Genomic DNA, 27,250 nt, shown 5'->3' on the forward strand with positions numbered 1-27,250 from the left:
GAATTTATAACTTTGTATGCAAATACAAGAGGAGTGTGTGTGTGTGTGTGTGTGTGTGTGTGTAAAATAAGAGGTGTATATATAGTAAAATCTCAAATTACATTTAAAACCTGTTGAATCTATAGGTTACCAAGGCCAATTAGTTGCACAAGCTCAAACTATGCCCTCCTGTGTCAGAGGAAAGTTTAATAAAATATTTAATGAACATTTTAGACTATGCTTAGAAATATATTCAGTAATATATATAAATGCTGCTTTAAGGAGCCATTAACTTAGTCTAATTAGATGCCTATTTTTACGTCTTGAATACAAAACTAGTTTTCTCCCTTGAGTTACATGACAGTATTTTTAAGAAGTTGAAAAATCCTAACTTTAGAACTATAACGATAGCAGCTACAATTTTCTGAGCTGTTTATATCAAAAGGCAATGAAGAGCATACATTATTTCACTTAATTCCTACAATGAAAATAAAATTAAGAATATAATTCCATTAAGAATATAAATCTATACACTGAATTCCCGTGCTTCTGAAATGAGACGTGCACCTCCTAAGGAGTGCATGGCCATGTGAAATCACAAGATCAATGGGCAATGGAGATGATTTATGAAAAATAATGTATATAACTCAACCTTTGCATTTTCAAATTTCCAAATGTAATACATCTTATAATACATCAAACATGGATTATAGCACAGTAGTAAAAGGCATTACTACTACAAAATTTTGAGATAGACGGTAACTTCAAAGAAACTTTGTATCAGGAGTTTCTCACCAGTCTTTTATTTTTTTAATATATTTTTACTGATTTCAGAGAGGAAGGGGGTGGGAGAGAGAGAGAGAGAGAGAGAGAGAGAGAGAGAGAGACAGAGACAGAGAGACAGAGAGAGAGAGAGACAGAGAGAGAGAGAGAGACAGAGAGAGAGAGAGAGACAGAGAGAGGAACATCAATGATGAGAGAGAATCATTGATCAACTGCTTCCTGCACACCCCCAACTGGGGATTGAGCCCACAACCCAGGCATGTGCCCTTGACTGGAATCGAACCTGGGACTCCTCAGTCTGCAGGTGGATACTCTATCCACTGAGCCAAACCGGCTAGGGCTCTCACCAGTCTTAAATCCCCTTCAGTATATACGGAGCACTGAAAAGGGGTGAATGGACCTGTTTCTACCTTCTTCCACGAGGACTACTTAGATGCTAATGTTTAAAAGTACCAATATGAAATAAGTCAGTCAGAGAAAGACAGTATCACATGATCTCACTCGTATGTGGAAACTCAGTAACAAAATGAACTGATGAACAGAGTGGATTCAGAGACATGAAAGCATGGAACGGAGTGCGGAATTTAGGAGGGAAGGAGGAGGAGAGTGAATGGGTGGGAGGTAATCAACCAAAGACTTTGTATGCATATATGCATAACCCATGGACACAGACAATAGGGTGGTGAAGGCCCTGGGGGTGGGGGGAGGACTCTAGGAGGTCAATGGAGGGGCAGGGGAAAGGGGACATATGTAATACTTTCAACAATAAAGAATTATTTAAAAAAAAAAAAAAGCACTAATAGCATGTGGCTTCCTACTTCTGAATTACATCAAGTGTGGACAAACACAGTAGTAATGAATAATAAATTATTTTCATATTTCATTTGAGCAAAAAAGGCAGCATTTATCTCTTGGCATTCATGTTAACCCTTCAAATACATAACAGTAATTTTGTATCCCCAGATATTCCCTTCAGGAATCCCTATTACTAATTATTCCTAAATTGGAACTAGATAATGGAAAGATAGGTAAGAATTTAGATCAGTATCAGGAATGACACACTTATATAGCAAAATGAATAAATAATAAACTGTATTGGAGGTTTCAGCCAGTACAGTAAGAGAAAAAAAGCAACTGAAAATCTTATATTTGAAAGAAAAAAGTAAAACTATCTTTTAGCAGCTTACCTGACCATGTACTTAAAAATCCCTTAGGAATCTATAAAACTACTAGAAACTAATATTAAAGCCAAGGTTGCATGATACAAGTACAATGTATAAAAGCAAACCTCTACATAATAGCAACAAATGATTGAGAATTAAAATTAAACAAAATCATTTGTAAAAATATAAATAAAGACATACTTATAGATAAATTTAGCAAAATATTTGCAAGGCCTAATCACTTAATACTACAAATGACTGTTGGGAGAAATTTAAGATAACATAAATAAATGAATAGATATGTTCATGAATTGGAAGATTCAATATTAAGATATCAATGATCTCCAAGTTTACCTATAGATTCAAAGTAATACCAATAAAAATTCTTGTGGGTGTTTTGTGAAATTATGAGTTGATTCTAAAATGTATATGGAAATGCAAAGGTTATGCACAGCTAAAACAATTCTGAAAAAGGAAAACAAAACTGATGAATTTACACTACTTGATTTTGTGACTGATTTGAATGCTCCAGTAATAAAGTTTTAGCATAAGGACATATAGATCAATGAAGCCAAAGTCAGAGTCCAAAACAGCCCCACACACATATATATAATCAATTGATCTGACAAAATTGCCAAGGAAATTCAAAGTGCAAAGAATAGTCTTGAGGAAAAAAAATGGTGATGTCCATACGGAAAATAAAATAAGCCTTGACCCATAGGTCATACCATCCCATAAAATTAATTTTCAATGGGCCACAAACCTAAATACAAGCGCTAAAGCTATAAAATTTCTAGGAGAAAATATAGGATAAAATGTTTTCTATAAAGGTTTTAAAAACATTTCTTTGAATGACAGTGTTAAAAAAAACAAAACAAAACAAAAAAGCCATAAATTAGGAGACAAAGTACTTGATCCAGAATACATAAGAATTTTTGTAATTCACTCATAAAACAAAAACCTAATTTTTAAAATGGCCAAACAAGCATTTTAGAGAAGATATATAAGTAAATAGCCAATAAGAATATAAGATGATGTTCAATATCATTAGTCATCAGGGAAATGCAAATTACTATTACATATCCATTAGGAAAACGATTGCAAACAGTGGACAAGAATATGAAGAAATTAGCAATCTTATATATTGCTATAGGAATGCAAAATGGTACAACCACTTTAGAAAATATTTTGTCTGTTTCTTATAAACTTAAACCTATATTGAACATTAGACCCAGCAATTCTACTCAGGTATTTACCCAAGAAAAAACATGAATGAAATGAAAACACATATCTACACAAAGATTTATGCACAAATGTTTACATCAGCATTATTCATAATAGTCTCAAAGTGGAAACAACTGAAATCCACTAACAGATAAGTGGATAAACAAATTGTGACATAGATATGCACTGGAATGCTAATTACCAATAAAACAGAATGAACCACTTTTTAAAAAAATGCAACAACATGGATGAATCTCAAAAACATTGTGCTGAGCCAAAGAAGCCAGACAAAAAACTATACACTCCCCTATAAACTGTTAAAAGATTATACATTTTTATTTCATTTATACAAAATTATAGAACACATAAAACTAAAGTATAGAGACAAAAGTGCATTAGTGGTTGTCTGGGGTCTGTGCTCAAGGAAGCAGGGGGAGACAAAGTAGCTTTCTGGGGTAATGTAGATGTTCTATATATAGAACCTATATTTGGTAAAATCAATCCCTCTAAGCATATGTTCAGTGAAATGGAACATACAGCATGTTTAAAACAAGGCAGTTAATGTTACAAATTGGTTATAAATATTTATAGGAAGCTACAATTTAAAAGTAAGATAAGGTTGGGGAAGGCTTCATCAAACCTTTCCTACTATAAGACAAATCTCTTTGGAAAAAAGGATTAGGGTGAATTAAAAACAAAGTATTCTAACAGAAGTTTAAACTCATGATACATAGAACTGATTATGTTGTTTTTTTTAATCTTTATTGTTGAAAGTATTACAGATGCCCCTTTCCTTCCTCCATCCCCCCACTGACTCCCTCCATCCACCCTGTTCCAGTCCCCTCCCCAGACCATCCCACCACTAGCACTATTGTCTGTCCACTGCTATGCATATAAATTCATTGTTAATCTCTTCCTCCCCTCTCTCCCCGCTTCCCTCTGAAATACCTCAATCTGTTGCATGCTTCAATGTCTCTGGATCTTTTTGTTCATCAGTTTATTTTGTTCATTAGAGTCCACATATAAGTGAGATTTTGTGATACTTGTCTTTTCTCTGACTGGCTTATTTCTCTTAGCATAATATTCTCCAGGTCCCTCCATGTTGTAACAGGGTAATTTTTGAGAAACTCTTTAAAAGAGGAGTTTTGAGGTGAGCAGTCACTGCATTTCCTCACTTCCTTTTTAATTATAAGAGGAAGACAAAGCAGCATTAGAACTCAACCTGACTGATCTCTGAGGGGGTTCTATAAAACATCTTTTTAAAAAATTTAGCCAAAAAACATTTTCTAGCTTCGTTTTGCCCAACTGTACTCAAAACAGTCTATGCACTGCAGTTTCTGAATTACAACTGGCATTGTGCACTTATGGTATACAAAGCCCTGGTGTTTGAAATGCCAAATACAGAATGGGCACATATAGAAATTTGTGGCCAGCAGTTCGTTACTTTTTAGACTCAGGGTCATATTATGATCACCTTAATTCAATTTATTTATTTAAAATAAGCATAGCTTTATTTATTTTTATTTTAGAAAGAGAGAGAAAGGGAGAGAGAAACACTGATTTGTGCCTCTAGTTATTTGTATGCATTTCATTGGCTGTTTCTTGTATGTGCCCTGATAAAGTATTGAACACCCAACCTTGGCATATCAGGATGATGCTCTCATCAACTGGGCTACCCAGCCAGGGCCTCAATTTAGATACTTATGTTTAGGTACTGTACTTCCAAGAATTCAAGGCTAGCAAATAATGCCCCCACCCAAAATAAGTAATGGTTTTCCATCTCAAATAATACCTTTTTACATAGTTTTCGCCACATATCATCTAATGATAAAAAAAAAGTCTATTACTTTTCAGTTAGGGCTCCTAAATTTTATTGTGAGTCCCAGATTTCTTATTTATAGAAAGTACAAATTAACAAAATATGCTTACATTACTTTTATATATTTTAACTTAAATTTAACAACTGTGTTGATATAACACTTGCATTACACATGAGTAAATGAAGTCCAGAGAGGTTACGTACCTTGCCCAAAGAGCTGTGATTCAAAATCAGATATTTTAACTCCAAAATGCTCTTGAGCACCATGCTATATTGCCTCTAAAGGAGAACTCAACTTCTCTGACAGGTACAATATAAACTTGGAAGAAGAGTGACAGCATAATTTTAAAAAACCCATTTACCTTCAGGGGCCGCAGAGCGCCACAAAATTTTGTCCAGCAGCTGTTTTCAATGAATTCTAAGCGCCTTTCTCTTTTCCTAAGCGTTCGTAACCTTTCTTCAAGTTGTTTTAAGGTGCGTTTATCCCTGGCTGGCAAAGGTCGACCATCTTTGCTCTGCAAACAACAGAACAAAAATGAAACAGTTTTTACCATTAAGGTTTTAATAAAGTAATCTATCAGATTTAGCAGATCAAGCAATGAAACTTCTTTAGGTTGGGTTTGACTCCTTAGGCAAATTTACAAATAGAAAATAACGAACAATTTTAATGTGACAATGCACATATATGTACCAAGGTCAACATCAAACTGTGAATGTGTGGTCACAGTGGTGTGGCTCAGCGATTGAGTGTTGACATATGAACCAGGAGGTCACTATTCGATTCTCAGTCAGGGTTGCGGGCTCGATCCCCAGTGTGGAACATTGCAGGTGTCAGCCAATCAGTGATTCTCTCTCATAATTGATGTTTCTATCTCTCTCTCCCTCTCCCTTCCTCTCCGAAATCAATAAAAATATATTTTAAAAAATAAAGTAAAAATAAATAAATATGGGCATGGTTTTTGAAGGATATGTTGCAAAACAATTCAATGTCAAAAATGTTTGCCAAAGTCTAAGTCACATCAGAAAGCGGCTCATGGACAAAGTAATTTGATGCTTCCCAATTATAATAAAATACCAACTCACTTTTGATTTAATTGATTGAATGTGTTGTTCCACTTCTTCAATGTCTTCAGTGTTTTCTAAACGTTCATAAGCAGCACTTCTAGTGCCTTTTATAAGATTTAAAGGTAATGCCGACATGCCATAGGCCTAAAAAGCAAAAGTAAAATGTGATTTAGTAATATTATTTTAAATACAGGATGTCCCCCCCAAAAAATGTATACACACTTTACAGCTGACAGCTCGATTTTGAAAATGAAATGCATTTTAATAAACACTGGTTTTATAATTATTTAAAGTGTGTATACATTTTTTTTGGGGGGGGACACCCTAGAGATGACATAATTTTCAGGTAAAAATGCCATTTTTCAAAAAAAGTAACACAACATTTAAGAGTCTGATATATATGTGGTATTATGTAATGACTGGAGGCCCGAATTTTGTGCAAGAGTAGGCCTTCCTTCCCCGGCCACCAGCACCCGGGCTTCCCTCAGGCCGCCAGCAGGCACCCGGGACCCGGGCTTGCCTCAAAGCCCCGGCTTCCTCCAGAACAGTGGTTCTCAATCTTCCTAATGCCACGACCCTTTAATACAGTTCCTCATGTTGTGGTGACCCCCAATTTCATTGTTACAGATTGAACATAATTAAAGCATAGTGATTAATCACAAAAGCAATATGTAATTATATATGTGTTTTCCGATGGTCTTAGGCGACCCCTGTGAAAGGGTCGTTCGACCCCCAAAGGGGTCGCGACCCACAGGTTGAGAACCCCTGATCCAGAAGGACGTCCAGTCTAGTTAGCATATTATGCTTCTATTATTATAGATTATTACCAATTCTCCATATCATTTGAACACAAGGCCAGTACGATATTAGTTTTTCAACCAGATGCCAAGGCAAAAATATTTCATTAAACCCAATTTAAGTAAATTCCCTGTCCTCCCAATCACCTCCAAATTAGGCTTATTTTTACACTCTTGTATGTTATTTTGTATTGGAAGGATTTGGGTCCCTAAATATACTAACCTGAGTACTCAATACTATTTCCCAAGAAATATGCTGCTCTAGTCAGTATTCACAACGTGGGCCTTATTTTTTAATCTTTTGTATTTTTAAATATTTATTTTAAAAAATTTTTCAATTGTAGTTGACATGCAATATTACATTAGTTTCAGGTTTACAACATAGTGGTTAGACATTTATGTAACTTATAAAGTGATCACATCGATAGCTAGTACCCTTGTGACACCATATATAGTTATAACAATAGTACTGATTATATTCCCTGTGCTGTACCTTGTATCCCAGAGACTACTTATATAACTGGCAATTTAAACATCTAAATCCCTTCCCCTCTTTCACCCATTCCATCTGGCAACCATCAAAATGTTCTCTGTATCTATGAGTTTGTTTCTGTTTTGTTTGTTTATATTGTTTTCTAGATTTCACATATACGTGAAATCATATGGTATCTGTCTCTTTCTAACATTTCACTTCACGTAATACCCTATATGTCTATCCATGTTGTCTTAAATGGCAAGATTGCATTCTTTTTTATGGCCAACATTCCATTCCATATATATAGTCAGATTATACCATTCCTCTAATTAATATCCTCAAGGACTAATAAGGGTAGTTTTCAAAGTGCTCTGGGAGTAGTTCCTAGGATTCTGGGTAGGTGTCTTTAGGGCCACTACAGGAGAGAGGAAGGCAGGTAGTGAGTGATGCAGGGACCTGCTGCTACTTTTCTAGAGCAAATCTACTTTGTTCATCTACATTTTTATATGTCAGAATTTCATCTAAGATTGTTTGAACAGTTATTTGGTATTGTTTTTCAATGAAAGGTAGAATTACTGGACTTGTGAATAGACCAATTACCTAACCCTGGCATACAAAGCCCTACCAACCTTATGTCACACCTCTGTATTATTCACTGTTCTTAAAACACTCCAATTTTACATTACTTCAGGCTTTATCCAGCATCCACACTTTAGTACATACAGTACCCTCATCTAGAATGCCTATTTTCTCACCTTACTTCATTAGCAAATTTCAATGCCCTTCAGGCTCAGCTTCATTACACCATTTCTGAAAACCTTCCTTAACTTGTAAATGTGCCTTGCTTATAACTCAATTATCTACACTAATAAAAGAGAAAAATGGTAATTGGCGTACGGCGATACCGTTTTCATTGGCTAATCAGGGCTATATGCAAATTAACTGCCAACTAAGATTGGCAGTTAACTGCCAACAAGATGGCGGCTAATTTGCATATGTAGGCACAATGCAGGGAGGCGAAAGGGAAAGCAGGAAGAAGCCCCCTGCCACTGACAGTGATGGGAAACCCAGGGGCGAGCTAAGAGCTGGGGGGCAGGGCAAAGGCGGCCCCAGGGCCCTGCCCCCCAGCCATGATCGGAGAATCAGGCGCCTTTGCCGCCCTGGGCAGTGATAGCAGGAAGTAGGGGTGGAGCCAGCGATGGGAGCTGGGCACGGTCGAAGCTGGCAGTCCCAGGAGCTAGGGGTCCCTTGCCTGGGCCTAAAGCGGAGCCCACGATCGCGGTGCCCCCCGCTGCCACTGCAGGTCCCCGCTGCCCGAGCCGGACGCCTAGGCCAGAGGCGTTAGGCCTGGGCAGGGGCGGAGCCTGCAACCGCGGGGAGCTGGGGGTCCCCTGTCCAGGCCTGACACCTCTGCCGGAGGCCTCAGGCCTGGTCAAGGGGCCAATCCGGTGATTGGTGATCGGAGGGTGATGAGGGTCAACTCCTCTGGCTGAGGCATCAGGCCTGGGCGGGAGGCTGAGCCGGGGATTGGGGGGATATGATGGTCCCCTTGCCCAGGCCTGAAGCCTGGGTCAGAGGCGTCAGGCTTGGGCGGGGGGTGGAGCAAGCGATCAGAGGGAGATGGGGGTCCCCTGCCCAGGCATGATTCCTGGGCCAGAGGCCTCAGGCCTAGGCGGGGGCCAAAGCCAGTGATCGGGGGGAGATGGGGGTCCCCTGTCCAAGCCTGACACCTCTGGCGGAGGCTTCAGGCCTGGGCAAGGGGCCGATCAGGCGATCGGAGGGTGATGGGGGTCAACGCCCGAGGGCTCCCAGTATGTGAGAGGGGGCAGGCTGGGCTGAGGGACACTCCCCCCCCCCCCAGTGCACAAATTTTGTGCACCGGGCCCCTAGTCTATATTATAAAAAGCCATGGCCATGATGCCATAACGACCAAATGACCAGTCACCAGGAGGTGCACTGATGGGTCTCATGTGCAGTGGGTCTCGGTCATGGGGGTGGTGGGTCTGGGTCCTGGGGCGCGGTAGGTCTCAGTCCCGCGGGTGGGTGCGGCGAGGCGAGCGCTGTCAGGTGCGTGCAGATGGGTGGGGCTGTGAGCATGGCAGGGCAGCAGGTGGGTGGGTGGGGCATGAGCAGATGGGTGGGGCTGCAAGCAAGGCAAGGCATGCGCAGGTGGGCAGGGCATTTCGCGCACTGGGCCTCTAGTAATATATAACACTGTTCATCAACATTATTAATCTGTATAATTGTTTTATCATTAGATCTGCCAAACTTGGCTAATCAGAATCACTTGGAAAAATACAGACTCCTCATCCACACTAGTAACAACTGCAGTACCCCATTTAGGATGTAAGGACTACTCAATTCTTTTTTCCCTACCTTTATTCCAATAACAAGCATTTATTAAATTGATAAAATAATTTGAGATAATATTTAACCAAAAATCATTTTAAATGCATTCTTTATTCATATGAACTTGTTTCCTTACATGAAATTCATATATTTATTAGAAAGCTGAACTGAATTTCTAAAAAGCTTAATGTAAACGATTTTAGAAAAAAAAAATATGTCCTTGAAAATACCTTGTGGTAACATAGAATCAGAATACAGCATTTTTTTAAAAGAATTTTTAATTGTCTGAAGAGAGCAAGTAAAAGAAATAGTCATGGTTTTGGCTGACTAGCTTTTAGCTTGTTTTTGGATTGCATGTTTAAGTTTCAATAATTACCTCGAAATTTAACTATAAGATTTAGATTATGATAAGCTTGACATAACGCATTATACAAAACATTTCATCAACACAACTTTAAGATCTTTAATCACAATCTTTTCAATTCAACCTCAGACTTATTTGGGGGGGGGGAAATGTATGAAAAGACTATCTCCTGTTCAGAAACAAAACTTTTATTGCTTACTACTGCCCTCTAGTGAATTACTAGGAAATCAACAAGGCTAAAGAGATTACATTACTTAAAATGCTTTTAGGTCATCCATAATGCCCAAAATTGCCTCCAATTTTATTTGTTTCAACTTCCAAAAATAAATAACCATATGTATTTTAAAATCCAAACTATTTTGAAGGACTACATATAAACTACAAATATTTATAATACTTTCTTACACTGTCTAGTTTAGAAAAGCATCTTTTCCCTACATATCTCTGCTCTATCTAGGATGATGTTTTCCAACCTGTGAGCTTTGGATTATTGCAAAGAATCAACACCAAGCACTGCTGTTAAGCTGAATAAATGTCTTGCGTATACTTGTAACTACTATTATTCAAGTACATGTTTGCTAAAATGACTAATGAAACAATTCATTTAACATGTACTCAATAAGATTTCCCTTCTACTGGTAAATATTCACTAATTCTAAAACATCTCTATTTTCTCACATCAGTGAAATCTGGATGCATCTTATATTCATTGGCTAGGCAGAAGTCATACATAGTTGTCATACCAGCATATTCACAAATATGGTCATAGCTGGTTACAATATAGTTACTTCGTTGGTTACTGCGTTCTTGATACAACTATTGCCACTTTAAATGTCTTCTAAGATAGTACTATGATTTGATATTGGAACAAAAAGTTAGTGTGTAAGGGGAAATGAACAAAGGAGCAAATAATAAAGCAAATATTAACTAGAACAATGATCATAATTCTATATTTTCTTGCAAAGCAACAGTCAAGAATTTTATGGGCCTAAGAAAGGAAGATACTCAAAGTATAAGCCATTTTGCTAGTTAGGTAGGTAAATGCAAAAAGATAGCCTTTCACATGGCAAAATAAGAAACAATTGCAAAACAACAATGAAGAAAAGCTTAAATTTATACAACAGTTATGTTAGCAGCTTTGGAGAAAATCCCAGTGACAAGCGTGTAGCTCTTAAGAAAAGCTGTATCATCAATTCTCTTGATAGCATAAAAGACAATCTTGTATAATAAATCATGGACATGAATAACCAATTCAAAAAAGTGATTCAGAAGATTCATATTACAAATGTCAAGTTTTAGGAATACATTTCCAGTTTATTTCACTTATATTTTCCTTGTTCTGTATGTAGAAAAGTGATGATTTTAAATTATTTATAAAAGTCTATAAAACTTTACTCATTAAATATGAAAGCATGGGCACAGACTTTTTAAAAAAAATGTATTTTTATTGATTTCAGAGAGAGAGAGATAGAAACATAAATGATGAGAATCATTGATCAGCTGCCTCCTGCACGCCCCCTACTGGGGATGGAGCCATCAACCAGGGCATGTGCTCTGATTGGGAACTGAACCAAGGCCTCCTAATTCATAGGTTGATGCTCAACCACTTAGGTAATACAGAGACCTTTTTTATAGTGGTACCTAAAATACAGGAGCATCTGTATCACCTGGAAGGCTGAGAAATTTGATTTTTAAAAGGGAGTGTCTTCAAAGATTATTGAGAACTACTGCTCTACTTATTTCTATTTTTGAATTTTCAATTTATCACTTTACATTTTATATAAAACTAGAGGCCTGGTGCACGAAATTCATGCACTGGGGTCCCTCAGCCCGGCCTGCACCCTCTCCAATCCGGGACCCCTCGGGGGATGTTTAGGCCCACAGGAATCAGGCCTAAACCGGCAGTTGGACATCCCTCTCACAATCCAGGACCACTGGCTCCTAACTGCTCACCTGCCTGCCTGCCTGATCACCCCTAACCACCTCTGCCTGCCTGCCTGATAGCCCCTAACCACCTCTGCCTGCTGGCCTGATCGCCCCTAACTGCTCCCCTGCCAGCCTGGTTGCCCCAACTGCCCTCCCCTGCTGGCCTGATCGCCCCTAACTGCCCTTCCCTGCCAGCCTGGTCACCCCTAACTGCCTCTTCCTCGGCCCCCACCACCGTGGCTTTGTGTGGAAGGACATCAGGATGGATGTCCAGAAGAGGTCTGGTCTAATTAGCATATTACCCTTTTATTAGTATAGTTTATATAACATAAGCTTTAAGGTAGAATTTCATTAGTAGAAATGAAGAGACATTTTATTAAAAAATGTATATTGGTTTGATATTATTTAAATCCACTTGTTTAAGACAAAAATTAAGTCTTTAAGAATAGGACTGCTTGCCCTTGCTGGTTTGGCTCAGTGGCTAGAGCTTCAGCCTGAGGACTGAAGTGACCCAGGTTCGATTCTGGTCAAGGCCACATGCCTGGGTTGCAGGCTCCATCCCCAGTAGGGCGCGTGCAGAAGGCAGCTGATCAATGATTCTCTCTCATCATTGATGTTTCTCTCTCTCTCTCCCTTACTCTCTGAAATCAATAAAAATCTATTTTTAAAAAATAAAAGAATAAGATTGCTTTGCTATCAAAGCCAAGTAAGGTGTGTCATTCCTTGTCCCCCATGAAGTCTGAGCAGCTCAGTTGCTAAGCGACTTCGCTGGGTTCTTATCAAATAAAATCCACAGAGAAGCAACTACGCCCACCATGCATTTAGGCTATAAAGACGGAAAGCTGGGAGGACAGAGTGCTTCTGGGGTAGGAGACAGTGAGGATCAGCAGCTGGGAGACAGAGAAGACCTGGGAATGCCCAGTGACTGGAAGCACCAGAGGGTCTGGGATATGCAAATCTGCTGGGGGCGGGGTCAGGCCCTGCGCTCTGAGAGGTCAGGTCCGGAGGGAGGGCAGGGGTGTGGTTCTGGGGATCCTCTTCCTGCGAGACTCCTTCTCCTCCCTTTAACCCCCTAACCTGTCCATTTGGATGAAGGCGGTGGGAAACAGGTATGCAATGCCTGGGCGGACACCCCTTAGTCCCAGATCCCCCCAGGGCAGGGGAGGAGTGATTGTATTGGTTTATTTGATTCTTCTTACAAGTTGAAGGAGGTGGCAGGAGAATGTCTGCCAGACATGGTTTCCTTCTGCTTGCTTGCCAGAGCTGCCCTGCGTGATGCCTTTTCCCTTCCTTCCCCGCTGCCCCGAGCTAAAGCGCATGAAATTGCCAGGGACGAAACTGGGGCCTCCGCTGCATTGTGTAGAGATTGCACTCCCCAGGAACCTGCCTGATCCAAGGAGGGTTGGGGTCATTCACTGCGGGAAAGGCTCAATTTAAAGGAAGCCACCGCTTAGGTGCCAGCTGAGCCGTTTGGGGAGGGTTTATCATCCCTTCTGGCATTTTCCTTGGAAACCACAACCTCAAGATAGCAAAGCCAGGGGCCACCCCCAGGCCAGGCGGCCTCTGGGCTGGGCGCGTGGGGTCTGCCTCCGCCGGGGGCGCCCTGGACTGGGCTGCGCAGAGGCTCTACTGGTGATGGCAGTCCCCGCCCACCTGCTCCAGCTGTGCATGCCTCCTGCTGAGCAGTGGTGATGTTATGGCATTCTGGCTAATTTGCATATTCCTCTATTATTATAGGATGTATGTAGGAAAACATATACAGATACAAACACAAATAAAATTCATAAATAGCACATGTTCAGTTTTCGACTGATAAGTGTATATAATAAGTTCAGTAGTCATTGCTTTTATAGGCAACTCAGTGTCCACATATTACATTTTTTATAAAAATATCATTATTCAACATTCCCCACTTAATGGCACCAAAAATTAAAGTATATACATAAATATCTGTGCCCAGAGGTTTCTTTCTTTTTTATTTAAAAAAGATTCTCTTTATTTTATTTCTTCCATCACCATTTATTCCCTATATGACCTTTTCCATCTACATCCATCCCACTCCCGCCGTAATCACCATATTGTTGTACATGTATGTCCATATGCCCATGAGTTCTCTCTCTCTTTTTTAAGCTGAAAACAATAAGAAGACTACTTAATATGCTTGACATTGTTCTTCTAAAATTGAGTGGCCAATTATTTGGCTATTCCTTAAGACATGGTACAGTGGGTATAATCTTGGTAAAATTTAAATAATCAACTAGTTTATAAACTAAACAATAATGCACATCTAAGAAATTCATACTTGACTGACATATACATTACAAAAACATCTCAAATTTCAATACTAACAGTTACAGATTCTATAACAGACATGATTATACCTTTAAGAATTAATGCTTTTTACTTAGGGTTAAAGTATGCTAAGTATTAACTTCCCTCTTTTGGTACCTTAATTAAAATGAAACCTTTCTGCTTCGCATGAATTTGTACCCTCTTCCATGTTCCACCAGGAAAAGCTCATTTCTCAAGCGTCTATATGATGTTAGGAGACAACTACTAACTAGTACTATTAACCACCTATCTGTAATTAAACAATTTATCTATAAATAGTTGATTTTCAACTAGTTTTTAATAAAGTTTGTGTATGACTGACCCATTTTCACAGATGGAAAAGCTAGGGTTCAATGTTTGCTTACATAAAGACACTCATGATTAGTGCTCAGCTATGTACACTATGCTGCCTCCTTCAACAGAGTCCCCTCTAGCCTACCCTTCTTCCTCTCTTTACACACTAGAAACTAGATAGTAAAGTTGGCCAGACTGTGGTTTGGTAATAAAACATTCTTCCACTGAGTTTTGAGCATATCTTGTAGTGTTATTTAAATAATGTTTATCTGTCTATCCATCTGGAAAGATTCCAGATATTTAAAGCTTCCTGCACAACTCTCAGAAGATAGCTAAAGAAGCATTTATTATTGGCTCTTCCTTTATAATTTGAGAAAAGAAAAAAACCTCAAAGAGCAGTCTATATGCAAGTTTGTCGGTCTATTATAATTCTTACCTTACCATTTCTAGGAAGACTGAAAAAAAATCAAAGTCTCTGAGAGTATAAGATTAGCTTCTATATACTAGGAAAATATCAAGTTATGTAAAATATCTGATTTTGAAAGTCCTATACCCCCAAGTAGGATAAATCTACTGAATCAGTAACAGTTGCTGATCTATGATTCAGAATTCTAATATGCTAATAAATCACTAAATCTATTATGGCATGGTATATATTATAACCTTTAAGGTTCACAACTTACAATGTTTGTTTCTGAATAGTAACTTTCACAAACATAGATAAAATGATTGTGACTAAGTAGTTCAAAATTAACCTTCCTCTTAAGTAAACTCAAGAAAAATGAAGAAAGAAGCACTAAAATATTAAAGAAAAAAACGGGAATTGAACCCAATATAGGATGGGGCAAAAGTAGGTTTACAGTCGTTCAGATAGAAAATATAATAATCCTATATAATAAAAGCCTAATATGCTAAGTGTCCAGTAGTCCGGTCGGCCATTCAACCAATCAAAGCATACTATGCTAATGATATGCTAAGACTGCTCAACTGCTCGCTATGATGTGCAATGACTACCAGGGGGCAGTCAACTGGTTGACCAGTAGCTATGACATGCACTGACCACTAAGGGGCAGATGCTCCAACCAGTAGGTTAGCTTGCTGCTGGAGTCCAGCTGATCAGGACTGAGTGAGACAGGCCGGACATGCCCTGGAGTCCTCCCGCGATCCCTCCCCAGCCCCAATCGTGCACTAGTGGGGTCTCTCGGCCTGGCCTGCGCTCTCTTGCAATCCAGGATCCTTTGGGGGATGTGAGAGAGCCAGTTTCAGCCCAACAGTGGAATGACCAGTCACCATGATGACACTCAATGCAGGAGTTGCCCCCTGGTGGTCAGTGCGCTCCCACAGGGTTTGCCCTTTAATTTATGCTCATGGCTGGTGAGCATAGCAGTAGTGGCAGAAGCCTCTCCTGCCTCTGCTGCAGCGCTAAGGATGTCCAACTGATGGCTTAGACATCCCCCGAGGGCTCCTAAACTGTGAGGGTGCAAGCCAGGCTGAGGGACCCCTCGCCCAAGTGCACGATTTTTGTGCACCGGGCCTCTTATTGATAAATAAATAACAATACAAGAATAAACTCTGTTTTCTTACAACTGTAAATCTACTTTTGCTCCACCCTTTATATGACTAAGGTAAAAACAACTGCTTCATAAAGTGATTCTCTGATTTTAACTCAATTATCACCATAATACTTACTGTGTAAGTTATAGCTGCCAACATTCCAATCAAGGTCAGAGAACTAATGGAAAATGACAAGGCAGCTAAACCATCTGCAAAGGGAAAAAAACCACTGTTAAAAAAGTAGATACATATTATTTAAATGTTTATATTCAGCAAACCAATATAAAAATATAAAAAGTGGGTTTGTTACACATTCTGAAATAATAATATGTATTCCCTCATCCTCAAAGTACTAAACTCCAAGTGCAGAAAAGTGTTTTTAAATGTCTCTTCACAAATTGATTTGTAAACAATCTTTCAGACTAAGATTTCCTTTCCTTCACTGCTTAAAATTAAAGAGGAAGAGCACTAATTTTGGAGCCTAACACAAAATCTGCAAAATATTAGATACTCAAAAGGTAGCAAAAAATTTTCTGGCCTTTCTCCAGAGCAGACCTACACAGGAAAGCCACTGACCTTGACTCATCCCTCTCCTCTCAATCTTGATATTCCTAATTACTTTATTCTTAATCTTCCAATAATTTTTTAATATATATCCTAAAATTTTAAAGAGTTTATTTCACTTTTTAGCTTTAAAAGAGCTAACTTGCCCATCTGGAAAGGGGGAAAAAAGCAAACAATCAGAAAAAAGAAAAACGTAATACCAAAATAGAAAAACTATGTTAACAAGTTAGATTTTGGAAATTATTTAAACAAAAACCTCAAATGAGTGATGATATACCAAATTATGCAACGAAATACTATGCAAATTTGAATATTCTTAAATGGGAGCAATGCTAATTTTTAAAATATTGATCTAATTTAAAGGCAGGCCCTGTGGAACTAAATATAATTGTGATTAATTTAATGAATCAATATTAACCTTTTCATAAATAAAATTAGAATAATATCTTCTTAAAACCTGCATCTAAATTTTTATATAACACTTGAAGAGAGCACAGTACCAAATCCACAAACCATGCAAGGTAAATTTTTAATCCTTAATTTTTTAAACTATAAATATTTTACCATTTTACCAAATCAAAGACACTGATGCTGTTGTTTTCTTGACCTTACTAGGAGTATCAACAGGGTGTTCATACAACTAGGAAAGGTCTGGCATTTGGTGGATAGCAATTTTAAGATACCATCATATAAAATACATCCCCAAATCAAAGATATAAAAATGTGAAAAAATATGCATCTTTGAAATGGTAAAATGGAGTATTATGCTAATATATTCAGCAAATCAAAAAAGTTAAATATTATTAATAGTGGTAAGCAAAATGTACTCTAGGTATGGTGTTAAGATTTGAGATTTTGAAAAATAATGTTAAGACTAAAGAGAATGAGATTACAGAAATTATCATTATGCTACCTATATAATCAGTGATTCAAGTTATACTAATACTCAAAAACTAGCATAACTTATAGAAAGATATTTAAGGCATATGAGTAGTTATTTAAGAAGGCAGAAAAGTAGTTATTCAAGAGACCTGAAAGAGTTAATTGCAAAAAAGGAAGCAATTTATTTCTCAGCAATAGGATCAGGTGCATAAATCCTGACAATTCAGTATTAGAGGATGCTAGACCTGCTATTCTTATTCTTACTGGTATCAGCAAGATATTAATGGACCACAATTTAGAAGATGAAATCTTAAGTGGAAAGCAAGAAAATTAAGAAGTTGTACAGCAAAGATTCCAAGACTTAATTTAATCATTGTTTAATACCGTATCTGGTTAAAGAGAAAGAACTACTGGTTAAAGGAAGTACAGTACCTATTAAAAGAACACAAAAGCAGCCCTGGCTGGGTGGCTCAGTTGGTTGGAGCGTCATCCTGTACACCAAAAAGGTTGCGGGTTTTGATTGCTAGTCAGGGCACATACCTGGGTTGAAAGTTCAGTCCCTGGCCAAAGTGAGTATGACAGGCAACCAATCGATGTTTCTCTCATTCTCTCATCTTCCTCTCTCTCTCAAATTGATAAACATATCCTCACATGAGGATAAAAAAAAAATTGAAAATAAAATAGTAATGAAAATGCTCAGCATGTTACAAAATAAATTTCTAGCTTTTTTTGAAAATAAGTTACTATGTGCAAAAGCACATAAAATTCTGGGTAATAAGTAAACATTCTTATTTGAGATCAGTTTCTAATGCCAACTGTATTTTTCAACGAATAACAACTTTCTTAACCTAACCTCCTGAGCCTATTTTGTTTTCCTCTAAAAACCTAGGTCATGCTGACTAAATTAAAGAAAGCTTCTAGAAAAACAATTCTAAAACATTTTGATGAGGTAAATTGGTAATATTATTTTATTCACAGGAAATTCCTTCACTTTATATTCTGCAATTTATAAAAGACTACTTAATCATGATCAAACAGCAATATAGGGTTCTTATAGAAATTATAATACCTTCACATAGAAATTATAATACCTTCACTGCTAAAATACTTTGAAGATCATATTTCTCTTCAACGAAGTAATTTTATGAAGAGACTAGACACATAATAGTTACGTGATTAAAATAAGTCTTAACAACACAAACCTCCTAATTTATCTAGCATACCTCTACTGCAAGTTTAAAATTCTTAATAATGCAAAAACTGGCTTTTCAAAAAAGTCCCAACAGTCATGAAATATGAAATATTATGATTGTGTGTTTTTTTTAAGAAAAAGAATACTTACGACTACTTCCAAGTTCTTCAAACAAGAACTTCACTTTTTCCCACTCCGTAGAATTTTTGTTATTGGGAACATTCAATGGAACAAAAGCACTACAAAGGAGAAAAGAGTTGTTTAATGGTGTTAAATTTAAAAGATTAAATAAAAAGAAATAGTCTGAAACTAAATTTTTAGTAATTTTTTAAAACAGAGATCAACTTTCACCAAAAAAAGAATTAGCAAATCAAATCTGCACCATGTACAGAGGGTGTGAGGAGTTTCTTACCTATGTGTTTACTATATCACAAATTTGTTTTAATAGTTTTATCACTGCATTCGGGGTAGTTTCTTTTGTAATTCTATTTACTTTATTTTCTTCATTCAAAAATATTTGGAGGAGCCATAAACTAAAGATGTTCAAAAAGGTCCATAGCATAAAAAAGGTTAAGAATCTCTGTGTTAAATCAGGAAAATAGAATATAAATGTATTTGATGATTTCAATATATTTATATGCATAGAAAACAACAGAAAGGAAATATACCAGGATAAACAGTAAATATCTCCTTGTGGGATTAGGGATGATGTCTTTTAAGATAGTAGTATGATTTGTTATTGAAACAAAAAGTTAATGTGTAGGGGAAATGAACAAAGGAGCAAATAATAAAGCAAATATTAACTAGAACAACGATCATAATTCTATATTTTCTTGCAAAGCAACAGTCAAGAATTTTATGGGCCTAAGAAAGGAAGATACTCAAAGTAGAAACCATTTTGCATCTTTTCTCTTTATCCTCACCTGAGGATATGTTTAATTGATTTTAGAGAGAGAGGAAGGGAGAGGGGGAGAGAGAGAGAAACATCAGTGCACAGAAAGACTCCAACCAACTGAGCTACACAGGCCAGGGCTGATCTTTACTTTCTTCTTAGTATTTTTCATTATCTTACAAAATTCTACCAATATACATAATGAAAGTAAATAAAACAGATATCTATAATAATAAAAGCATAATATACTAATTAGACCAGATGTCCAAAGTCGGGACTACGAGAGAAGCCCCGGTCCTGGGTGCCATAGGGAAGCTGGTGCTGGCAGCCAGGGGAAGGAAGGCCTACTCTTGCATGAATTTCGTGCATCAATCCTCTAGTGTTTTCATAATAGCATCCCAAAAAAATTCTGAGCACCAAGGCTCATGTGAGCTTCCCGGGTTGGCAATACTATGTCTTGTCACAGGTCGATGCCAGAAAGGTAGTATGTCCTGAGGACAACAAAAGCATCACATCTGGAAGCCTCTCAGACTCTGTCCCATGTATTTCTCCTTTTAATTGATTTTAGCCTGTATTCTTTACCTGTAATAAATAGTAACCATAAATATAATTGCCTTCAGTGAGCTATATGAGTCCTGCTAGAGAGTTATCTAACCTGAGGTTGGTTTTATGAACTGCTCAAAATTGTAGTTATTTAAGTATAAAGAGTGAGAGATGTGTTCCCTCAGACTTTTTAGTTTGGCTAACTCCAGGTATATTCCCAATTCCTTTTCCTCTCAGACCTATCAGAAAATCCTGCTGGGTCTCTCCCCAAATAATAAATCACTACTGCTACCATCATGTCTTGTCTAGATTATTGCAATAACCTCCTAACAGATCTCATGCTTTTACCCTTAACCCCATAAAGTCAAATCTCAGAATACTAACCAGAGATCCTTTTAAATGGCAGATCATGTTACTCAATGACAAAAACACCTCCAAAAGTTTCCCAACTCCCTCAGAACAAATGCCCAAGTCTTGACAACGGCCTACGATGCCCAACTAAATTTGGCAGCTGTAGTTACCTCTGACCCTATATCTTCAGCTACTCCAGCCTCCATTGACTCCATTCCAGCCACACTAGTTTGCTCACTTTGTTTTGAATATGGTAGACGCATTCCTGCCTGAGAGCTTGTCACTTACTCTGCTCTCTGACTGCAATGTTCTCTCCTCCTCCCATATAATTCATGGCTCCCTCTCTTCCTTCAAATGTCTTCTCAAATACTACACTCTCACTAAAATTTCACACACACAACACAACCTACTTTTTATTTTCTTTCTCTCCTCCCCTTGCCCCCTCCTAAAAGTATGCTCCACAAAGGAGGAGTTGTCTTTCCTGTTAACTGCTGTTTCCCCAACACCGTGTAGTGTCTGAAACATAAAAGGCACACAATAAATATTTGGAAAACAAGTCAACGGAACTGTCACTTCTTGTTATTAGTGTTTTTGCAAGGAGCCATCTCTTCACTTTTAATATACTGCTTCTAAATAAATATCATCTAGAGAATCAGTTAAAACATTAATTAGAATTGTTAAAACTGTAAACTCTGTGAGGACTAAAGGTGACTTTCCATAAAAAAGACCAGTAAATTTTAGAATAAACTTTAGAATAAAATTCCTTTTGTTTTGGACAGATATTCTGGTCTCTGTAAAGATTTGTGGTTTTACTGATGGTACTCAGTCAGGCTTTAAATCAGGAGTTGACAAACTACTGACTGCCTGTTTGCAAAAAAAGTTTTATTGGCACTCAGTCACGTCCTTATGTTTATGTACTGTCCACAACTACTTTAAAGCTTAAAGAGGAGAGTTGAGTAGTTGAGTAGTGTGGGGGTGCTGTCCAGAGTACACCAGAATGTTCAAGGCCAATTTGCCACACACATGTGCAAAAGCAAGGACACAGCAGTTTCCTGTATGCACTGCGCAGGTGTACCTTTCTATAACCCAAATATTGATATTGCTACTTGGCAAGAAGCCTCTTTTGCTTGAGCTTGCCACTGACCAGCCAGTTTTGGGCTGCTTTCTTCGTAATAAAGCATGTCCCATTTGGTGTTACCTGCGTGTTTTTCCAATTCCCTGCACCCAGAACAGTCAAGTCCCTGGCTGAGGAGCTTGCCCCCAACAAGTAGCCATGGAGATCAGATGGACTTCTAATCTAAAATAATACCTACCCTTTAAGAAAAGTTTGCTAATATCTGTTCTAGATAATTTAAGTTTACAGATAAGGGACCTCCACATTAACAAAGCAAATTCACAAAACTAGATTTAGCTTTCTTTAAAAAGCCAACTTTTAAAAATATACTCAATAGCTAAAATAAGCAGTGAAACCACTAAAAATGTCCTTTCAACAAGTACTATTTTTCAAGACACATTAAGGCAGGCAAAGGGAACTGGGAATATGCCTACAGGACATCTGAATTCTAAGAACTCCTAGAACTATAAAAAATTAGTGACAAGTTTTATTCCCATCACAAGTTGTATTCAATACATGAAATTTCATTTATTGAAATTTCTGAGACCAAATTTTAAATAGAAACTTTAAAAAATTTATTAGTACCTATTATTTTCTAGCATAAAAAAAAGGTCCAAGACTTATTTTAACAAGAATAAATGTCTTCCATTAAAAAGGACAAATGTTTTCCAAAGAGGAAATTTTAAATTTGTAAAACTTTATTAATATTAATATAAAATTAAGGATGAAGTCATTGCCAAAGATTAATTCAACAACTTAAAGACTGATTATGTCGAATCCATCCTGGCCAGCATTCTCAGTAGTTAGAGTATCAGCTTGCACACCAGAAGGTGGTGGGTTTGATTCCCAGTCAAGGGCACATATCTGGGGTGTAGGTCTAATCCCCACCCCCGGGTCGGGCGCCTATGGGAGGCAACCAATTGATGTGTCTGTCACACCAATGTTTCTCTCTTTCCCTCCTCTCTCTCTCTCTCCCTCTCCCTTTCACTCTCTCTAAAATCAATGGAAAAATTCTCCTCACTCCTTGGGTGAAATTTAAAAAAATATCTAGAAAGATGCACAGACAAGAATTTTCATCAAAGTGTTGTTTAGAAGAACGGGAAACCTGCAAATATCATAAATGTCCAAGTAGTTACCACTAGAAGATCAGATAAACTATTATATTTTAAGGAAATGTAGTAAGGACAAAATAATGGATCTACATTATTATTCTGAAGAGGTGTCTACAATATTTCAGCAAGTAGATTATCAAGAATTACATAAAATATCAACACAATTGTGTAAAATTATAACATAGAGGGAGTATATGTGAGGGAGGAGCACTCTGCATGTATTTGAGCACATACAAAATGTCTAGATAAAACAACATTATAAAACAGGTTAATTGTGGTTACTGCTTGGTGGTGATATGAAAGGTGTTCGTTATTTTTACATTTTGTTTTTTCTTTTGTTATTGTTAAACCTAGAAGCCTGGTGCACAAAATTCGTGCATTCGGGGGGGGGGGGGGCTCAGCCTGGCCTACACCCTCTCGCAGTCCAGGAGTCCTCAGAGGATGTTCGACTGACGGCTTCAGCCCGCTCCCCGGGCCTAAGCCATCAGTCGGACATCCTTAGTGCTGCCAAAGAAGCAGGAGAGGCTCCCACCACCACCACTGTGCTCTCCAGCCATGAGCCTGGCTTCTGGCTGAGCAGCACACCCCCTGTGGGAGCTTACTGACCACCAGTGAGTAGCTCGTGCATTGAGCCTCTGCCCCCTGGTGGTCAGTGCATGTCATAGCGACCAGTTGTACTGCCGTTCAGTCAATTTGCATATTAGCCTTTTATTATATAGGACTAGAGAGGGCCGGTGCACGAAATTCTTGCACAGGGGGTTGTGTCCCTCAACCCAGCCTGCACCCTCTCCAATCTGGGACACCCTTCTCACAATTCAGGACTACTGCCTCCCAACCGCTCGCTTGCCTGCCTGCCTGATTGCCCCTAACTGCTTCTGCTTGCCAGCCCGATCACCCCCTAACCACTCCCTTTCCAGCCTGACTGATGCCTAACTACTCCCCTTCCAGCCCAATTGCCCCTAACTGCCCTCCCTGCCAACCTGGTCGCCCCCAACTGCCCTCCCCTGCAGGCCCGATTGCCCCTAACTGCCCACACCTGCCGGCCCGGTTGCCCCCAACTGCCCTCCCCTGCAGGCCTGATGGCCCACAACTGCCCTCCCTACTGGCCATCTTGTGGTGGCCATCTTATGTCCACATGGGGGCGGCCATCTTTGACCCCATCTTGTGTGTTGGAGTGATGGTAAATTTGCACATGACCTCTTTATTAGATAGGATGATGCTATTTTCATTCTCAAGGGAAAATAATTAATACTTACCCAATTAAAAGAAGAAGTGCACAAATCACAGCAAATCCCAATGTATACTTAAGTGCCGTTTTAATTTGCTAGATGTCAAGGGAGGAAAAGTATACCATTTAGTAAGGTCTTTAAAATATAATAGTCTTACTATAATATAACATTTACATCAAATGTGCATTTATATTCAACTGTGTAAGCTTTTCCTTGTTAAAAAGTCTTAAAATTTAAGGAAAACCAATTTATATAACACATCTTAAGCATCTTTGCAAACTACATTAGCTTTTAAAATCTTTTAAAAGCATGTCTGAGCTGATGTGGCTCAGTGGTTGAGCACTGACCTATGAATTAGGAGGTCACTGTTTGATTTCCAGTCAGGGCACATGCTTGGGTTGCAAGCCCAAACTCCAATAGGGGGCATGTAGGAGGGAGCAGATCAATGATTCTCTCTCATCATTGATGTTTCTATGTCTCTCTCTCTCTCTCTCTTTCCCTTCCTCTCTGAAATCAGTAAAAAAATATTAAATAAATAAATAAAAGCTTGTGAAAAGCATAATTAATTCTCCAATGGGCATCTTTAGTAAAATTATTAGAATATTTAATAAAATATTCTCCCAAACAGGGAGCAATAAGAATCTACAATGACCCCACCCCAATTCACCAAAATGAATTGTACTAGTAATTATAATAAATATTTAACATATATGTATGTATATATACAAGCATGTATATATTATATATAAAGCATGTAATATTAATATAAAATATTAAAAAATATATAAACATAAAACATATATCATACCAGAACTGTTCTAACCACTTAAACTCATTTCATTCTCACAATAACCCTGAGATAGATATTCTCATTCCTACTTTAGAGATAAAGAAGCTGAGGCCCAGAAAGGTTAATTTGCTGTAAGTCATATAGGTGGTAAGTGATTAAACAAGAACCTGAAACCAGGAACTCAGGTCTTTAAAGTCTGTTTTACTTGGTGCCCACGATATCATCCAAATATAAAGAAAAACACAAAGCTGAATAATTCTAAATATGGGAGAAAAGTTCATCTTAAAGAAAAAAAATCAGTGAGAAAAAACTATTAGTCTCTCAGCCTACTGAAGTCTCTAAAAATGACCTTTTAAAAGTTAAATTCATGCTTCATATGATAAATTCTTGTTCTCAAAGGAGTTAAGATAGTCTTAAGGGGGAAAAAATATATAAAGGAAGATCTTAAGATCAAGCAAAGGGCTGGAGAAGATGCACTTTAGAAAAGTGAATTGAGAAAGCTTATATCTCATTAATTTTTAACAATAAATTCGTATCCAGCCACTTTACCTTACATACATTGGGTTTTCAAATACAGAGTTATATAGTATCTGCAAATAATAATTTTGACTTTCTTTATAAATATTTAAACATCTTGTTTACTTCTAACAAATTACACTGATTACCACTCTGGGAATCATATAAAATATTGTTGATGTACTTACTTCCTGATCTTAATGCAAATGCTTTAAGGTTTTAATAACTATGATTAAGCATAATGCTGGCTTTGAGTCAATAATATATTTGTTTTTGTACTTAAATACAAAACATAAACACAGTATAAAACAAATTCCTGTAACTCAATAAAAAGACAAAAGACATTTATTCTTTTTATGATACTTTTCCCCCCTTAAATCAGAAATAAAATGTTCATTTTTGGCAAATACCTTTCCACATACAATTTCTTCTTTGACCTATTAAATAACTACATATTAATAGATGTGATTTAAAATCACCCATACAAACTAGAGATGAGTCCAACTCAATTATAAATGTATTTTTAAGATACGCTTGCATTCAATTTGCTAGTATTTAGTTGAGATGTTTATACCAATACTTAAGTGATACTGGTTTGTAGTTCTGGACATGCATATGTGGTAAATTTACCAGTGTTATCATGGATTAGTTAGAACAGTCTGCAAGGGCTCCTTTGTGCCCTGGAACAGGGGTAAGCAAACTACATCTTGTGGGCCACATGTAGCCCACCTCCTATTTTACTAGATTACATCAAGCTCATTAAGTACCATCTCTGGCTACTTTCACACTACAACAGCAGAGTTTAGTAGTTCAGACAGAGTCTATATGGCCCTCAAAGCCTGAAATACTTACTACCTGGCCTTTTACAGAAAAGTATGTTGATCTCTACTCTAGAATAGTCACAAGTCACATGCAGCTATCAAGCACTTGAAATATGGCTCATCATTCAAACTGGAATTTTTTTCTAAGTGTAAAATGTACTCTATATTTAAAATAGTGTGAAAAAAAGGGGGAGTGTGGGGGTGTAGGGGGAAGAGAGGAGATAGAGGGGTAAAAGGTGACAGGAAAAATTAAATTAAATTAAAAATTTGAAGAAAAAAATAAAATAATGTGAAAAATATAATATCTCATTAATATGTTTTGACTCTATCTGAAATGATAATACTTAGAACATATGACATTAAATATAGTGTATCATTAAAATAATCTCAACTGTTCCTTTGTACTTAATTTAATATGGTTAGCTACTAGAAAATTTTAAACTTCACATGTGGCTCACAATATACTTCTTTCTATTAGACAACAATGCTGTAGAATAAATTCAATCATGTCATTTTTTGAAAAAGGAAGAAATAATCATTCAGCCCCCCTACAATGAGACCACTAAAATAATGATACTTACTGTGCATTTACTAGTATCATCATCATCCTTTTCCTCATAGTAGAAGTAGACAAAAGGGATCCAGAGGAACACACAGAATAATATAACAGAATATAAGGCTGTGAAAAGAAATATAAACTGAGTTCTACTAAAACGTATGAACTTAAAAACTAATATAGCATAACTCTATGTATATATGTAATATCCAAATCAGCCTTTTCTGATCCCTGTCCCAAGAAATTAATAACACTATTACATAACAAAACAATTCAAGTAAACTATGGAGCAATTTTTAACAATAAAATCACAGTAATTCTGCCAACAACACTTGTGGCAGCTAACATCTGACCCTTATCAAGTCCTTAACAACACAGTGCTAAGAACTTCTTGTGAACCATCTATCTCATTTAAATGAACTTCAACTTTTATATTCCTTCCAACTTAAAATCAAGTACAGTTGACACAACTGTTACAGTTGCCAGTCACTCAAGTTAAAGAAACAGCTATAATCATATGACATTTTGATAAATAATTTCCCAAATCTAAATTTAAAATGTGCAT

At 37.5% G+C, this 27,250-nt stretch overlaps 1 protein-coding gene across 2 annotated transcripts in view; it reads right to left on the reverse strand.

Annotated features, from left to right (window-relative positions):
- LMBRD1 (LMBR1 domain containing 1) overlaps nt 1-27,250 on the reverse strand; it is a 77,727-nt gene that overhangs the window by 21,903 nt on the left and 28,574 nt on the right. For both annotated transcript variants that reach the window (XM_081094480.1, XM_081094479.1), the window contains exons 4-9: nt 26,711-26,808; nt 24,030-24,097; nt 18,912-19,000; nt 16,259-16,332; nt 6,052-6,177; nt 5,331-5,483 (exon numbers count right to left, since the gene is read on the reverse strand). In XM_081094480.1, coding sequence (XP_080950606.1) covers nt 5,331-5,483; nt 6,052-6,177; nt 16,259-16,332; nt 18,912-19,000; nt 24,030-24,097; nt 26,711-26,808 — 608 coding nt within the window. The remainder of the gene's footprint in view (nt 1-5,330; nt 5,484-6,051; nt 6,178-16,258; nt 16,333-18,911; nt 19,001-24,029; nt 24,098-26,710; nt 26,809-27,250) is intronic.

The sequence above is a fragment of the Myotis nattereri genome (assembly GCF_964212035.1).
Source record: "Myotis nattereri genome assembly, chromosome: 6".
NCBI lineage: Eukaryota > Metazoa > Chordata > Mammalia > Chiroptera > Vespertilionidae > Myotis > Myotis nattereri.